The sequence below is a fragment of the Notamacropus eugenii genome, chromosome 5, assembly GCF_028372415.1.
Source record: "Notamacropus eugenii isolate mMacEug1 chromosome 5, mMacEug1.pri_v2, whole genome shotgun sequence".
NCBI classification, from domain to species: domain Eukaryota; kingdom Metazoa; phylum Chordata; class Mammalia; order Diprotodontia; family Macropodidae; genus Notamacropus; species Notamacropus eugenii.
Window position 1 is genome coordinate 35,519,909 of NC_092876.1, and position 18,420 is coordinate 35,538,328.

An 18,420-nucleotide genomic window follows, 5' to 3' on the forward strand; every position below is an offset into this window, starting at 1 on the left:
CCCAAGCACCCTAGAGGGCCGCCTTTCGGACCACCAGCGGGGGGCCAGACGGCTTTCTGCAAAGTGAAGTTTTACCACTTTGTTTCAAGCTGTGACTTCTAAGAAGACTGCATTCCCAATCAGCTCCCTTCCCAGTGTTCTCACAAGCTGAGAAGACACAGGGCAGCTGGTGGGGAAGAGAGCTAGGAAGGTCTGCAAATGGGCACATTTTCATGTGCACTGGGTCATACCAAGTTCTTGGGTTCAAAAGGTGAAAATACACCTATACATCTGGCCATATGTTACAGACTGCCCTCTGGAGGCATGCACTTCCAGGAAGGATCAGGAAGGCCCAATCTCTGGGCACGCTTTCCCATGGACTGTGCCTGACTCAGAGATCCTCACCCATCCATATCTAAGTATACAGCTTTTGCTGATTCCTGTTCTTATCTACTGCATTTCAATGGAAAAAAAATACAAAGAAAAAATCAGGAAGGAAGCAGTCATCTCATAGATTAATTCCTCTAGGAAACATGAAGCATTGGGAGAAAGCGTTGGGAGAAGAGCTGTACTTACATGTGAAAGACAAAACGATAAAGCCATCTCAGTACCTTCAGACCCAGGTCTGATGCATCTTGCTCACTCAAACTATAACGCACCCCAAACAATTTACAAAACCTGTCCAAACAGATTATTAATTTACGTCCACGTACATAATTTCCAAGTTGATTCTACATGGTTCATGTGAGAGTGTGGTTTTTGCAAAGCTCTTCCATCTTCATTGACAAACCAGACATGAGGATGAGGGGGCAGGCTACCCAAGGACCAGCCCCAGGGCAGGTCAAGTTGGGAGAATCTTCTTTGTCCCCTATCCTCAGCTCCTCTTGATTACACACATCATTCCAATCAAATTCATTTCACTGGTGAAGTGAAACAGTGACCTGAAGCCTCTCCCCGCTTCCTGCGATCTGGCGTTCCTCTGGGCTTGGCAACAGCATGGCCCCAGAGGCCACACATGCCACACACAGCTCAGCACGGTTCAATCAGGCTTTATATTAGTACAAATGCTTTCAGCACAGACCTTCTGTTTCTGAATCGTCATAAGATATATACAGAAATAAGCATTTTACAAGCTGAGCAGAATCTTTAAAAAGTACATATAGATGTAAAGTCTCTTCCTGTGTGCTGAAGGCACCATGGTTGCTAGGTGAGGAATGTGGGCAGTGTCTGATCAGCCTCCCAAGGCAATGCTCTCTATCTCTTCCTGCTGCTCTTTGGGGTGGGGGAGAGAGAACAAGGGAGCTGAGAACTTACTGGAGAGGTCTCAGGAAGCGGGCTGGCCAGTGTGCTGGGGCCTTGGCCTATGGATCTGAGTCGTGTTTAGGTTCTGGTTGTTATTATTTTTTAACTAGAGTGTAAGGTAGGAAGGAAAAGAAAACCCCTTCAGTGCTGGAGAAAGGGGGAAAGGGAGCCATCAGGGCCCTGGGGTGAGTGGTAGCAGCAGACGCCCTGGGGCCCAAAGGGAAGTCAAGGCTGCTACTGACTCAGGGGGGCGGTGGAAAGAGCCCACCCTGCTCAAGGAACCTCAACAACAAAAAGAAATCACAGTCTTTCCAAATGACTATCAAAAATGTCCTTTTAATTTCAATCTTTGCAGAAGCATTTCCCCTGATAGTCGTAGGAAAAATAGAGATAAATTCTATGTACAGAGGGGGAAAAGTATTTTAGAATCATCTGCTGAAGGAAGACATTTGGCTGGGATACATTTATTCAAAACATAAACAGGTTTTTCTGTTTTATAATCCAAAGGACAGATTAAGTCATACATATCCCCTCGGAATTTTAAATAAACTCATCTATGAAATCTCCATACACGCAGAATTACAAATATGAAGTTATGTAGACTACTGTAATGTCACATTTTTAATGTTGGTATAGAAAATCACTTTGAATTTGAAACTACAAGTGAGCATGTGCACTGTTGGTATCTTTTAGAAATGCCAAATCATTTCTAATTTTGCTTATTTATAAAACACAAAAGGAAACTGAATTCAAAACATTAAACAAAGTTAATCTGGTTGACAAAAAAAAGAAATTTTAAACTCTTCCCTTTGGCCAGTGGATAGGAAATAACATGATATCTGGTCATCAGCAGATCAGACAACTGATATGAGGTACATTACCGTATTCAAAAATATATATATATCATATATATATGCATATATATATATTTACAGACACACACACATAGATTGGTCGAGTTCCGGGGGCTGGGGGTTAAGGTAAGAGAAGAACACATTGAAAGGATTTGCACACGGTTCCCCCTGGGCGTTGGGGGCCTTGAGGGGCGCTGTCAGCCCCCTAGAACTCCTCTTCCTCCCCAGTGAAGTGGTTCTGCTTTTTCCGGACGTTCCAGTGCAGACACTCGGCCAGGCTCTCAAACCAGTCACTCACAGGGTCCCGGAAACAGATGGAGGGGAGAGGGTAACAAGAGGTAGTGATGCTGATGCTGATACACACATACACACACACACACACAAAGAAAACAAACGTTTGTTATGCTTCACAGTCTAAGAAAACCAAGCCGGTAACTGACTGGCACACACTGCCTCAGTGATGGTCTGGTGCCTGCAGGCAGCTGATGCTCACGCATGGGCATGCCAGGCCAGGCCAGGATGCAGATGCCACCTGACTGAGCTAGTCCAACATGATGGAAGTGAGGCTCAGGCTGGGGAGGGGGCAGGTCTGGCTGCCCAGCACGCATCATAGCTGCTCCCCATGTGGTCCAGTGTCTGCAGACTGAGGGCCTGCCTGACCTTGGCCCCTACCTCTGTGGTCTGTGGTTCCCCACTCAGAACCTGTTTCCTTCTCGAGTTGAGGCACTTGCTCCTGGGGGATCTCTGCTATCTATGTTGGGCAAGACTATAGATGTGAAGGTGGACAAGAGGCAGCCTTGCCCTGACAGAATTCATGGGCTGGGGGTCTCTTTAGGAGAACAAAACTCCCTGCACCCTTCTGCTTCCTGGGCAGCACAGTTAATGCCTCCTTTATAATGAGTGAACAGAAGCCAGGCCCCCCGCACCCCAGACAGATGGAGTGTAATCATGCTTTACACGTGCAAGCACTTGGGGATAGGGGGAAGCACTGACCTAAGGCAGGAGGAGGGAGGTATGGCCCAGGGTCAAGTCAGAAAAAGCTTTCCAGTTCTTTCAATTTTAAGGATTCTGGGTCCATCCCAAACCACCAAAGAGTTCACATGGCCAGCCCTAACCCCAACTCAAAGTGTGGCCAATGGTGGTCACCTAGAATCCCACCCACAAGGATGGGGACTAGACAGGACACGGGGTGGGGATGCTCCCTCTCCCAGGCTCTCGGAGGAAAATACTCACCTATCTCCATGGCAGATTTCTTGTCTCTTCCGCCCATCAAATGAAACCCACGCTGTGTTCCTAGCTTCTGGTGACAGTGTGATCTGTAAAAACCACCAAGGAAAGCCCTGGAAAGCTGGTTCTGAACATTTATTCTGGGAAGAAGGGACTGTGCAAGGCCAGGCCACAGAGAAGATGTGGTGAGAGAGGGAAAGGCCCTGAGGCCCCTTTGAGGGGTCTGGGCCTGACTCCAGACAGAGGGAGTCACGGACAGCTATGGGTGAATGAGAAGCATGGATGCAGCTATGGGGAGATGGTCCTGCCCCTGCCTTTGTGCTGGGGGCAGGAGGCAGAGGGCCATGCCAGGCCTGGAAAAGGGGCATGTCTAGATGGCACCAGGAAGGGTTCGGTAACTCAACACAGGTGGGGGAAGGGGAGGTGATATGAACGTGAGGTCACAGGGCTAGGTCAGAGGCTGGAGGACGTGGCCATGATGTCCAGGGCATCCTAAAAGGACCACAGGGCAGAAGCAGTGGCAACTGGGCTGGAATGGGGCATGCAATGGGGCATCCAGATTCTGCCTGCAGGCAATCAGGGAAGCCCCTAGGCAAGGAGAGAAGGGCAGGCAGGAACACAAGACATGCCTGCAGAAGCTAAGAAGGAGGCTGCTTCAGCACAGCCCAGATGCTAGCTAAACATAGAGGGTCTAATGGGGGCTGCGTCTGCCTCCAAGGACTGACCTTGAGCTCCACACCAGCAGGCACCACAATGGGCCGGAAGGACAGCGAGTGGGGGCAGATGGGTGTGATCATGATGGCAGGGACATTGGGGTGGATCATTGAGGCTCCTGCAGCAGCCGCATATGCTGTGCTCCCCGTGGGCGTGGACACAATCACTCCTAAGTCAGGAAACAAAATGTTTCAAGGAGGGTCAGTGGGTTGAGGCTTTCCCTCTCCCTCATCTGGAACAGTCAGAGAGAAAGGAACCAAAAAGGCCTCAACAGGACTAGGGACATTGCCAGCCGCCTGTTCTTGGGTATCGTAGGCATGCACAACATAGTTTACACCCTCTAGGCCTTCTATGAAGAGGTTTGTTCTGTGAAGTTTGCATTCTGCCAAAGGGCTGCATTTGAGGACCCAGAGGGCCGTGCACGGCCTTGTGGTCGCAGGCTCCCCACCCCTCCCTTGCTGGTGGTTCTTGAAGGGGGTCATATTTTCCATGACAAACATTCTGCCTCACTCTGGAGTCAACCAATTTAATTCCACCCATATTTGCCAGTCTCCACTGCCCTGTCTGGCACAGGACCAAGTGGATGGAGGGCTAAGCCTGAACTGAGAAGACAGGGATTCCAATCTTCTTCTGATTCAACTCCCTAGGAATAACCCAAGCCAAGGAAAGGCTGCCCCTGCCCGCCGCGGTCAGATCCAGAGGGCTGTTGGCTCTGCTGCATGGACACAGTCTTGACACAGATCAGGAGGGGTCCCTCCCCCTTAGGCAGAGACTTGTGTCCTTCGGAGCTAACAGGACTTACCATCCCCTTGGACTGTAGTTATCAGATGTCCATCTAGATAAACATCAACATTAGAGAGGTATGAGGAGGGACCCCGATCGATCACCACTTCATTTAGAACCTAACAGATAAACACAGTATGTGACCCCGAGAACAACAGTGACTGGGAGGCCCCTGACTCTCAGTCTGTGCTGGCAGGGGGCCCATTGTATTGGCATCACAAAGAATCACCAAAAGTCATGTGTTCTAGGTGGGACAAAACCTCCTCTAAGGGGACATTAGCTTTGTAGGGAGGAAGTCAAAAATGTCTAACAAACACAATTTTGAGACACGTTTACTGGGCACGGAATTCTATGCCAGATACAAGTCTAGCTCAGACTGACAGCCTGCACGGGCCTTGGAGACTAGACTCTGGCTGTTATGATGGTCACACCAGCTTCCTCACCAGTACTCCAGGACACTCCAAGTCCAAGCTGTGGTTGGATCCCCAGGGGGCTACCATGTCATGGTGCTCTGGTGGCCTGCTTAGACTTCCAGTGGGCAGGAGCACTCCCATATAATGCGGCCCCCCTACTGCCCAAAGAGCAGCTGCTCACTGGAGGGAAGGTTGGGTGCACCATGCATCGAAGAAGTATGAGGAAAGAAAGAACAGTGACTGGACGCACCTGGTAGTGCATCATCTGCTTGCTGCTCTCCTTCTCCAGGCCAGGAGACAACACTCCATTCTCGTCGATGCCATTCTGAATCATGGATTTCTTTTCCCGGAACTCCTTGACCACCTTTACCTTAAGCCTGCTTCGTAGGACAATTGCGGCATTTCCTGGGCCAAAGAGAAAACGAGTCATCAACAACAGGAGGCTCAGGAGACGTCACTTACAAACAAGAGTCCTAGTTTTAAATGGGGGTGAGGTACCTGAAGTATGAGGAGACAGCCTTTGTATAAAGAGGAGACAAGAAAACCCGCCAGGAGAAACCCTGGGGTCCTGACCCATGCTTGTGGTCAGTCTTTACTCTGCCCACCCCAACCCATGGCCACACTCCACAGGCCAGCACCAGCCCAAGGAGCCCACCCAGCTCTGCTGACCCACCTCACCTTCTATCACCTGAGTAACTTGGGACTGAAAGTTTTCAAAATTGAATGGGGTAAGAAAGCCAAGGGATCCCAGGTGGAAGGCCATCACTGGAGGTACGCTGCCCTGTGGGTAAATAGGAAGTAGGGTTATTTGTGCAGATCAGCATGAGCTTCTGATCTCCTCCAACAGACACTGAATGCTATTTATCTAAAGGGGTCTCCAGCTTCCCGGGGGGGGAATCTGGGAGCCCATGTGAGGTCATGGAGCTGCAAACAAGGCTGACACCAATTCATTCCAGGGCTTCCAACAGTGAAGGAGCCTGGCTTTCTTGCTGAGGCTTCATGGTAACAGGGATGGGCTCCCTCTCGAATGCATCAGCAATCCTCTTCTTTCACTCTGTTTTCAGGGGAAGAGAGGCCCTGCCTTCCAGGATTGACAGATGCTGTCACCTGTATTCTTGGTACCTGGGAGCACATTCAGTTCTTATTATCCAGGGACTCCTTACTTTCTGCCTCCATGCTGGAATGTAGGAGAAGAGGGCTGGGTTCGAATCCTCTCTAACCCCTCCCCACCTGAGTGACTTCACCCAAGAAAGCCTCTTAAGTCTCTCCGGGCTTCAGTTTTTCCATCTCAGGGAGATCACACCCAACAATAAAGCTTTCTGCCTCCCTCACAGCTGGTCTTCCTCTCTTCCTTCAGCTCCAAACTCTTCCAAAGACCTCCCACTCAATCACAGCAGAGCTCTTCCTGACTCTGCACAATCACTGAGGAATTCCTAATCTGCCCTTGAGGTGTCTCTGAAGTGCCCCCCCTCCTTTCAGAACCCTGTGCCCAGTTCTCTCCTCCTTGGCCTCTAAATGGGGGCATCCCCTGAAGCTCAGGCCTCAGCCCTCTGCTCTTCTCTCCCTGAATTGGGATCATCAGCAATCTCCTCTGCTGTGTATGATGAGGACGGCCCTCCCCAGCCTCCTCAGGCCCATATCTCTGCCTGCCTGGGCATCACCTGAGCACCTTGGCTTCCTTATAGCTCCCAGTGGTGCCATCATCCTCCAAGTCTTCCTGGCCTTGTTCTTGTTTCTGGCCTGTTCCTTGTCCCCTACATTTAGGTCCTCCTGAGAATCTTTCTTCCCAAAGTTACTTAAGGCCATCCCTTTGTTTCCATTCCTATGGTCTCTCCCTCAGGTCAGACCCAGACAACGCTGCCAGATTAACTGTCCGTAAGAAGCAACACTGAGCCTGAAACTGCCCCATTCAAACCTCTTCATGTTTTTCCCCCACTGCCAACAAGACAGTCTACATTCTAAGCCCCCCACCACTTCATCTTCATTACCGGAGGCCTGAGAGATGCTCTCTGCTACAAGCAGCACAGCAGCCCCCTTATTCACTCAACACTCTGTGTTGCCATGCCTCTGCTCCTCCCAGTGCTATTCTGACAGACACCCAAAACACTGACATGGAATGACTCTTGATTAAAAATTAATATTTCTAAACTTGTTTTGCCTAAAAAACTGAAATACCAACCAAATTTTCCAAGTTTTGGAGTACAAAACTATGAGATGGAAAGAAATGAAAAGAGATTCCAGAGACCTTAAGAAATCCTTTTTTTTTTTTGAGCTCTTCCATGGCCTGAGACCACTGAATATTTATTTTGGATGTCTGGGATACAGAAGTCTTGACTTTTATGTCTTTCCCTAGTGGTAAGCATTGTTCTTCCTCATCCGAAGGGATGGGAGAAGATACCTGTTCACCAAGAAAGTAACCTTCTGTAATCTTATTTTTTATCCCTTTTTTGGGCATTTTCCCAGCCAGTGACTTGACGTTTGGGCTCTCTGTCAAGAGCAGGATATATCCTGTAAGATCTCAGTTCCTCGAGGGCGGCACACTCCTCTGGGAGCCATCAGAAACGTGTGTGCCCAGAAACGTGTCTGCGAATCTCCACAAGGGCCTCACCTCCAGCTCCGCCGCGCCACCACGCAGGGCTCTGGAGACCTCGAGGAGTGTCTACAAGAAGCACAGCCTCCCTCTCGTGCCCAGCTCACCTGGAAAAGGGAGGACGCGTACAGCAAGGTCCCGTCTCCTCCCAGGCAGATGATGAAGTCGATCTGATTAGAGATGTCGTCATAATCTGGAAAGCACCAAGGGACGCGCTTGGGAAGACCGGCTTCCCAGCAGAGATGCTGGGATGCACAACGATGGGCGTGTCATAGAAGCGCTGACCTGCCTCCCCATCTCCTGGACTGGGGGCCTCCAAAACCTCCAAGGTGACAGCAATGCCCAGGAACATCGAGGCCACTCAGACCAACGACTGCCAAACCCAAGCCCTTCCCCACCGTGCTGCCGAGCCTGAGCTACTGCTAATCACATTCTTTGACAAGGGATAACCATGGGAAATCAATGAAACCCTTACAATTTTGCAGAAGGATTACCTTCCCTGAAGGTGCAGAATTTCTTCTTCACGGTTCCAAAATGTTCATCGTTCACTATGGCAGGGTCTTCTAAAACTTTTTTTTCTACATAAACAATCATGTTGTTTTCCTAAAAGTAACATACACAAGCACATGGATCATTTCAGAAGCGTACCCATGCCCCATCAATCAGGCTCATTATGGAGAAGGCTCAACAGCGCTAAAACCAGAGGAAAAAAATTCCACCTTGTTGGCCAGAAAGAAATTTCTGCTTGTTGCAAATATATGTTTTTACCTCTGCTCAAGACTATGTGAGAAGTCTCCCCATAGAGACTTTGGGGGAGGTTTATAAAGTCTCCTACTTGACAGTTATGCTCACATTTACACAGGGAGATGAACAGATGTTGAGCTTAAGGAGGGATGAGCCTTTAGGAGGCCACAAAGAGGATTTCGTCTTTGCTTCTTCCCTAGCAGGTCTGGACTGTTAGTTACTGTTTGGTCTGTGGGCTACAAAGTACTGCCCATGAGCCCGACAGTAAACATACCTCCATCAGATACACACAGAGGGCTTTAAAAGGCTGCAAGAGACTGGCATCTCGGATCTTTTTTATTACAAGGACACTCTTGGGAGATTTGTTCCATGTCAACCGCTGGCTTGCTGGATCCTGAATGTGCCTGCACAGGAAAAAGAAATTCAACAGTTCATGTGAAGGAAGACAAAGCTTCAAAAAGGAGAAAGCTACTAAATACGCAGGAGGAAGAGGATTCCATTCCTTGGACTCATTGCTACAATGGCAAGTTGGCCAAGACCCCACTTGCATCGCTCCATCTGGACACACAGTGTCTGTACCTGCTTTGTAAAGGTCTCTAATCTTCTTTAAAATGTTCCCCACACCTTGAACAACTAACTCTTGTCCTTTGCCTACAATTCTTTTAGAACTCAGCTGAAAAAATCTATCCCTCTCCCCATCCAACCCCTAAAGTCTTTCCTGATTTAACCAAAAAAAAAAAAAAAAAGACCAGTGTCCACCGTCTAACTGTCTAAATCAATAAAATGGACTTTCACTTTCCTGGACATGTTCATGGGAGCTCTCATCTATAGATAGCCACAGAGTCTGTGGTAGATCAAGAGAACTCATTGATGATTCTCGCAGTCTGTGGCTATGCTAATTCTTGAGTCCAAGATCTGTACTCTCCTTTTACACAGTGGACTCTCAGAGGGCTGGGATTATGTCCTCATGTGCACAATGAGGGGAATGGACTAGAAGCTCCCCAAGGTCCCTTTGGGATCTGACATGCTAGAACCCTGAATCACCACAGGACTCGATGCACACAGCAGGCGGGCCAGTCTTGTCCACTGAACAAAAAGCTCAATGGCTGGAACTGTTGTCCAGACAAAGGACACGTTCCTAACCCTGATCTGTCCTCATACGCTCTGTGGCCCACACTCCACAGCCAGGTTATTAACTTCACCTCGGTATGTCCAGCTCCCATTCTCATTACCTTTTCAGCTCTTTGGGGACAACACCATGAGCTACACAAACAGTGCCCCCATTGGCCTCCCAACTGCTGCCAACTGAAGATAACTCAGAGGATTTAAACTAAAGACTTCCACCTCTGATCTCTCCAGGGCTACTAATAAGCATTAAAAACTGAAACTGATTTTCCTTCCTCAGAGGGCAAGCAGTAGGAGGGAAGAGGCATCAACAACCACTAAAGAGCAGAAAATCAACTCACAGCCAATTTCTGCAGAATGATACAGGGGACAGAGTAAGCAAGTTCCCTGGTAACTGATTTCTCCAGGAAGGTGAAGGACCAAAAGGATAGGAGCATAACAGCCACCAAAAAAGTGCCCAGGCAAGAGCAAGAAAGATCCCACTGGTTTAGGACAATGGTGAGCACCTTGGAGGGGGCCCGATTCAGACTTCTCACCCTGCCTCGTTAAAGACAAAATTCTCTGATTTATCAGCCTGACAACAGTAACTCTGCCTATCCTGGCAGTGCTGATGTAGGGCTCCGATTAAGTCAGACTGATGGTTTCCACAGATGTGCCTGACATTAGAACTCAATAAGTGTAAGTTACACATCATACCATGTAACTACCAGGATACAAATGTGTACATTTGTCAAAAGATTGGCAAGATTATGGAAGCGCACCATCCCTATGGATCTATACTTAGTGATACTATGCTACAGAACATCTATCACTGCTGGGTCCCTGTAGGTACAATGGACCTACAATGTCTGCTCTTATGGGAGAAGGGAAGGTCACTCCCGACCAATGCTGAATCACTTCCAATTCCAATTTCCATCTGTTGTCAGGCCACTGAAGACAGTGGGCTTTTGGGGACTCACCCTAAAGCTTCAAAAGTGAGAAAAATCTTTCAAGAACTACAACTGATTCCTACTCTTATCCTTGTTCTAGCAAAATCTGCAAGTTACAAAGTACACACTTATTGACAAATGCCATGCAGCCTGATGCAACAGTCCCTTTATGTGGTGGGCCTCACAGAGACTCCCACTTCTAGGTTTCCCTTTCTCAACTCCATTCAACTGTTTAAAAACAACACAAAATACAAAACACACTGTACAAAATGTCTGATAAGTATTATCTGAACAAAGACCCCATCAAGTGTGAACTGACACACATTCTGACACTTCAGAAATTACTGCTCTGAACCATTCACTGATGAGGGTGCAAAAGATCGGAACATGCCCAGAGCATCCATTCTGTTAGGAGTACTCACCATTTCCAGGTATTTTTGTTAAATGAGACGTCATTCACAACATTCTTTATGATCTTCATGGCTTTCTTCCAAAATCACAAATAATTCTTGAAATGTTTCTTGTTTATTTTAAATTAGGCTGCTGCCATTGTTAAGAGAATTTTGTTTCTCTTGGCAGGCAAAGAAAGGTTTAAGACAAGCTAACAAAACTGAAAACACACCCAAACTGTCCCAGCTGTGCATTTAACTAAGGTTAACTTAATTCCAAATAATAAAATTTTAATTCCAAAGCACAACACTAAGTCATCTTTTGGAGATTTTTAAAAATATTAAGCCAAAAGAGCCACTTAAAATTAAAACTACCTAAAACCACCGTCACTCATGTTACATCACTCATAATATAATCCTTTCTGTTAATGATTCATCTCAAAGAAAGTGTTCCAGATTGCTTCTAATCAGCACCATGGGAAAAATCATGGGATTTTTAGCTCTTAAATAAACTAGCCATGAGAGATGAATCTATTCCTGTTTCTTTTTAATCTACCAAACACCCCTCAAAAAGCCAAAGCAAACCCTGTCAGTGCTAGCAAACCTTATTTTTGTCTCTGAACAACAACCTAAAACTGCTCTCCTTAACAAGCAGGAGAAGGAAGGTGTCTACCGGCTCCCGGCTCCCAGCTCTTCTGCACACTCAGCCTCAGCAGCACTGAGAGTCCTGCCCCTCCTGCCCTGCCCACCTTCTCCGCACTCAGCCAAGTGTGAAAGCCAGTCGATTGTCTCACAGGTCTGGCTCAGCCCCATAGGAGGGGTTCTTACCACAATCAGGCGGAGTCTGATGGGAGCACAGCCCTTGTCTTAGCCAAGAGGCTCAAAACAGCGTAGGCAAGGCCGACGTGATTTAAGGGAGAACTCCTCAGGACTGATTTACTTAGGAATTCAACAGAGAATTCCTCATTAAACTGCTGTATTTACATGTTCAAACTCTCAGGATATTTTAGACGGCTAATTATCAAGATGTTAAGAAGCAATGCATTTGAAATGAGAAAAGCAACACCACATTTGTTTCATTGTGCACAAAGTGAAAAGTTGTCCCCACTGCAGGGAGCCCATGGGAATACACGTGGGCAGGTGTGGTTATTCAGGACTCTCTCTCTCTCTCACACACACACACACACACACACACACACACACACACACACACACACACACACACACACACACACACACACACACACACACACTTTATTAGCAATGTCTCCAGGCAAATAACACAGGCCTGCAGTGGGAGCCAAAGGAAGCAAACCTATGAAAGCCAAAGGTGAGAGATAGCCAGGGGAGAGCTCCTTCGGTACATGCAAGGGGACATTTGCATGGGAAGAGGCCCAGCCGCCCTTTTCAAGAGGCCCTGGGAGGACAAACGTACCAAGTGGCACCTTATCCCACAGAAATCTGTGATAAGCCCTTGTTCAGAGGTTGGCTGGTCATGACAACTTCAGAATGCAAGGGACCTTAAAGATCATTCTAGTCCGAACTCTTCAGCCCCTCAAGATCACTGTTTCTAATGCACCTCCACCATTTGGTCTTTTGCTCCAAAGCAGGAATGAGTAGGTCTTTCTTAATGATCTTTCACATTCAAGTTCTTGTGTGTTTGGCAAGATTTTCTGCGTGTTTACAGAGAAGCTAACTTCTAAAAATCAGCTAGACACAACTGTATCAGTAGCCAAACCCAATCAGCAAGCTGAAACCAATCGGAAAGTTGATTCAACCAATCGGAAAGTTGATTCAGCCAATATTTGTTGACCACTTGCCATGTGAAAGCCTCTGTTCCAGGTATTGCTCAACACAAATGGCTAAGAAGGTAAAAGGCCGTCTTCACAGAGAGGAAGAAGTGTTAGTTAAAAATTAATCATGGTGATGATAAAAGTACTAATGTCAATTAGTCTCCTTACATATAAGGGAAAAAACTGAAAAGAGCCATTATTGTTGTTCAGTCACATCCGACTTTTCACACTCCCATTTGGGATTTTCCTGGCAAAGATCCTAGAGTGGTTTTCCATTTTCTTTTCCAATTCATTTTACAGATAAGGAAACCGAGGCAAACAGGATGAAGTGACTTGCCCAGGGACACCCAAATGGTGAATGTCTGAGGCTGGATTTGAACTGAAGTCCTCCTGACTCCATGACCAGTGCTCTACTCACTGACTGAGCCACCCCACTGCCCTTGAAAGAACAATTACTTTTTGATTTGGACATGTTAAGAAACACCACGATTCCTTATACACTGTTACACTCTCCTCAGTTATCTGACAATCCCCTTTAAAAGAGGAAGTGATCCCAGTCTTCTCAGAAAGTTACAAAAGCAAAAACAATGTTGCAGAATATCTTCAAAGAGGAGGGGGAAGGAAGCTTTAAAAAAAGAACTATTAGCAACTTTTAAACTTTTACTGATGTATATACCCGGAATATGGGAACCCTCACATGGAGTCCAGTGTTTATTTCCTACCCTGCCTCAAACCATGTTTCCTGAAACCTAAGAAGCAGGATTAGAGATCTGGGAACTGTCCAGCCACCTTAACACCCCATGAGAAGGTTCCACTTGGTATCTGGGGTGCGTCAACCTCTACATAAGGCATACTACTGACTGTATCACTTGTATCCTCACAAAGAAGACCTGTTTTTCTCCTACTCATTAATGCACATCCATTAAAGCCACTCCACACACTAGACCAAAGATCAAAATCTAGTTCACTTGTTCCTAAACAAATGTCCCCAAAGGAAGACACTAGAATCAGACTTCTGGGTGGCATTTGTCACACTCTAATATGGCAGAGGTTAAACCATTTTAGATGACCTCCCCCCTGGACACCAACAGATACAGGGTGAGCCCCCCAATCACTGCCTCACAAGCTGCTTCAATCACCAATCTCCACACAACTCAAACAATGGTCTCTGATCTCCATTCACCCTTCCAGGGCTATTTCCCACTCCCTCTGGCTCTCTCTGAGCAGAGTTTAGGAATACAGGCTGTACTGGAACAAGGCTGACCATCACCTTCTTGAAACAGCCCCCTTCCCGCCTCCTCTGGCTGTGTGACCCTGTCTTCTCCACAGTCCACCTCCCAGCTGTCTGATTGCTCCTCCTTCACCTCCTGAACGTGGACGGGGCCATCCCACAAAGCCCTGGCCTCATGGGGCCTCTTCTCACCTCTCTCTATACCCTATGACTTCAAAGCACACTTCATGTGCTTAATGCACACGACTCCCAAATCCACAAGCCAGGTCTACATTTCTGAATGTCTATAGGACACCATCCTATGGATGACAGATCCCCATCTTTCTTCTAACACATCATCTTTCCTCTAAACCCATCTGACTCTACTTCCCTTCTCTGTTAATGGTACCATCACAAGCCCTCTAGCCAGTCAGGCCTCCTCCTTGACTGTCCCCTCTTCCTCTATGTTCAATCAGTTGGCACACACTGTCACAGCTGTTGCCACACCTCTCTAGCGTTTCTGTTTCCACTGTCACGGCTCTTCTTCAGTCATTAACAGCTCACCAGGAATGTCTTAATGGGCTCTGTCTCTAGGCCCTCTTCCTGTAATGATGCCATCACTCCCTTTCTCAAACCTCATTATCTACCAAATAAAAAAGGAACTCCTCAGTTTAGCATTCAAGGCCTTCAATGATCTGATTCCAACCTCCTTTCTTTGGCTCCAGGCAGACTGGACTATTTTCCCATTAAGTTGAATAAGCTATAATTCCTCCAGATGTCTCCTACCATCTTTCCTTGCTCCTCCATCTCCAGTCACAGGAATATGAAGCCTCACTGAATTCCTGACTCCCTGCTTCCCCGCCACAGACTTCTCTCAGAAGTCTATCTGATGAGCCCTTTGCATGTCATCTTCTAATTTATCCTGTAGGTTACCTGTGGACATCTCAATCCCCTAAGAGGGTAGAACTTCCTTAAGAACAGAGACTGAGTTACTTTTCCTATTTATGTACCTAACACATACCTTTTAGTGACTGTTTATTAAATACATATTAATTTTCAAAATCAAAAAGCTAAGCCCTAAATATTGTCAAGCAAAAAGAAAAGAAAGACAACTTACATGATAGTCTTGGGGTTCTGCAGCATACAAGCCTTTGGTCCAAAAGTGGTCACTGGGCACGGCCCATGCAAAGAACGGGTCCTCCTTGTGGGGGAAACAGGAGGAAAAAAGACAACATTTCTGATTAGTACCTTAAAATAAAAATTTGAAGACAGCTATTTAGGGAAAAAATAAGAAATTATACAAACTTTAAAAGGATACAAAGAGAGACTAAAATATTCATACTCTTTGAAGAGATCCATCCCTCTTTTAGGCCCAGAGACAACAAAATATTTATAGCAGCATTTTTCATGGTAGCAGAGAACTGGAAACTAAGTAGCCGCACGTCAAATGAGTAATTTCTCAGCAAACTGTGGTACATGAAAAGTAATGAGATATTACTGTGCTAGAAGGATGGGATGCATGCAAAGAGTTCTATGATAGCCAATGCAAAATGAAGTAAGCAGGGCCAGCAAAAATTATATACAACAAGATGACATCACTGTAAATAGAGAATGACAAAAAATAGCCTGAAAGCTACAAGAAGATCCTCTCCCCCATTACTTGGCAGAGGGAGGGACCAAAGGTGTGGAATACGGGACTTTTTGGATATGTCAGTTTTGCAAGTTTTCTCATATTCTTTATGTCCTTTTATTATAAAGGTAGGGATATAGGGGAAAATGTAGGTGACGTCAAAACAAAATATCGATAAAAATGATTTTTGGAAATTCAAAATTCAATCTGTCCATGAAGAAAGGGATTCCAGTGTCCACTGTCCCTGACAGGAGCAGGCCTGGGTCTGAATGCCACGGGCTGTTACTCCCAAAGGCCCGTGCTGCCATCCTGATAAAGTCCATTCAAGCGTTTGTGACATTTCAGCAAACCAAGAGCATGTCTACCTCTAGAGAACACCCACCAGATGTACAGCACAGACTCTGCATTTTACAACTCCAAAAGGAATAGAGACAGCCAGGTCCAACTGAGCACACGGAAGCAGCTCTAATCACACTAGGCTTGTGCTAACTCAGAGCAAGCAAAGCCCTGTGCTGGTGACCTCTGCCTACAAGACAGTTGCTTACTGTGGTGTTAGGGAATCCATGACACAAAGCCCTTCCTTCTCTTGGCCCCGCCTCTGGCTGTTCCCCAGATGAGCTAAGGATGTCACTGAAAGTCTAGGAGTCCTTCCTGATGAAAAATGCTTGAAAGAGAAGTAATAGTCTCAAGCATGTAGGGTGATGTGAAGAGAGAATACATATTTTGATTAATTGGAAAAATAAAATTTAATTTGAAAAATTCCAAGAATTTGGCTGTCTAGCAAATTAAAGATTCACATACTTCCCTCAACATACCTGGGATAAGAGCACAGTGGCTTTCTTTATCATCAATTTTAGTATTGTTCTCACTAGGAAATAGCATTTTTTAAAAAGGTAATTGGGGCACTTAAGAATTATTGAAAAATTAAATTATTTTATAGATCTTTTTATACACTAAAATACTGTCACAAAGTAAACAGACGAGTATAAAGCATAATTATAGAAGGATACCTATATATTGAATAGTCTGGCCAAGGAAATATCTAATTATTCTGAGTACAATTCTTTACCAGGTAATTATGTGAAAGCGTCTAAATTTACTCCATTGTTTTACTTCTTTAGGTTTTATTTTATCCTTTTATAAAGAAAAAAAATTAAACTTTTAATCTGAAAAATGTGACCAACTCCCCACCCTGAAGTCACAGGTCTTCCGGCTCTCTCCTGCTCACTCACTGAGGAGGGAAGGACCACATTTGTGCTAAGAAATCAGACAACCGCTATCAAAAGTGTCAGCATATTAAGGTTTACGTTTTTATATACAAACATGAAATGTGAAAAGAAGTAAAAAATCATAATAGCTCAGTGTTACAAGGCACTGTGGAGTGTGCAAGCATTTGATCCTCTAATATATACAGATATAGATATACACATATATTCCCCCCCAAATACGTGTGTGTATGTGTATGTATGTGTGTGTGTGGATATAGGCATGTATGAAAAATACTAGACTTGGGGACCTGGGTAACCTAACTCCAACACTACCTGTGTAATCATGGACAAGTCATTTATTTACTTAAGTCTCAGTTTCATTAACTATAAAATGGGAATAATATTACCTATGTTATAGATGCAAAAGTTCTCTGCAAACCTTCAAGTCTTGTATAAATATGTTAACACAGCTGGGTCCAATTGGTGAGAAGAATGAATCCCCTCCAGTGGTCATATTATTCAAATTCACACTGTCCATCACCATTTGGCTGGAGTCAATCTCACTCCAATGAAGTGGATTCATTATTCACAATCAAGACTTAGCTGTGCTAATATACACTTATGTGTATACACTTCTGTATACCTTAGACATCTGAAATGGACAATGAGTTATGAGAACAGGAAGAGACTGCCTTTTAGAAAACTGCTAAGTTCTTTTAATAGCCCTAGGCTTCTTCTTGAAACAAAGGCTTATTTCTCTAACACCAATACTCATACTGCAGACAACCACACACTCTCCTGTTGTCTATGACACTTTGAGAATGCAAAGAGTGATGCGTTGGGGGGTTCGCCCATAATACACACGTAGAACGACATGGAGGAGACGCCACAAGACGGGCAGTGAAGAATGAGCTGCAATCTGGGTCCCCAGAGAAAGCCTCAGACCCATGATGCTCATGACCCTGCAGTATCAGCTGTCCGGCAGAGCTCAAGGAAGGAGAGGTTAAGTGACTTTCCAAGGATTCCCTGCCCAGTCAGTGAAAGAACAGGATCAGGAGCTTGGTGGCGAGGCCTTTTGGACAAACACACACTCTCACCTTGTTTTATATACATCTGCCCTAGATGTTGCACCTAAGCCTTGTGTTACTCCTAGCCAGCCCCACAAAACTCAGTAGTTTCAACGTCTAACACTTTCCACTGTGGAAATTGGAAGGAGAGCTCCAATGATTTATGCATGGACCAGTGGGGGACATTTGAGTCAAGTTTTAAAAATTCCTGGGTTATAATTAGTACAGCAAAGTTAGCATGTCATGTTTTAAACTAAGTGATCTTCAAAATTTCCCATTAAAATTTAGAAGCATTTAATTGAAGAGAGAACAAGACACCAACATTAGATACAAAATAAATGAACAGACATTATGTTAAACAGAGTTATTTTGGTTTTGCATATAATACTAAAATTGAATTTCCATAGTCAAATGCCAATTATCTACATTAATGGAAGGACAGTGGTATGAGTAATGCAAATAA

At 45.7% G+C, this 18,420-nt stretch overlaps 1 protein-coding gene across 2 annotated transcripts in view; it reads right to left on the reverse strand.

Moving 5' to 3' along the window:
- Positions 1-1,597: 1,597 nt before the first annotated feature.
- NADK (NAD kinase) overlaps positions 1,598-18,420 on the reverse strand; it is a 50,233-nt gene continuing 33,410 nt past the window's right edge. The window contains exons 3-12 of one of the 2 annotated variants that reach the window (XM_072608552.1): positions 15,170-15,253; positions 8,881-9,010; positions 8,357-8,465; positions 7,970-8,055; positions 5,951-6,053; positions 5,523-5,677; positions 4,879-4,978; positions 4,088-4,245; positions 3,369-3,451; positions 1,598-2,488 (exon numbers count right to left, since the gene is read on the reverse strand). In XM_072608552.1, the coding sequence (XP_072464653.1) occupies positions 2,341-2,488; positions 3,369-3,451; positions 4,088-4,245; positions 4,879-4,978; positions 5,523-5,677; positions 5,951-6,053; positions 7,970-8,055; positions 8,357-8,465; positions 8,881-9,010; positions 15,170-15,253 (1,156 nt within the window). In that variant the 3' untranslated portion in view covers positions 1,598-2,340. Of the gene's footprint in view, positions 2,489-3,368; positions 3,452-4,087; positions 4,246-4,878; positions 4,979-5,522; positions 5,678-5,950; positions 6,054-7,969; positions 8,056-8,356; positions 8,466-8,880; positions 9,011-11,082; positions 11,822-15,169; positions 15,254-18,420 lie in introns of those variants that run through there. The other variant, XM_072608554.1, reaches the window with a different exon arrangement.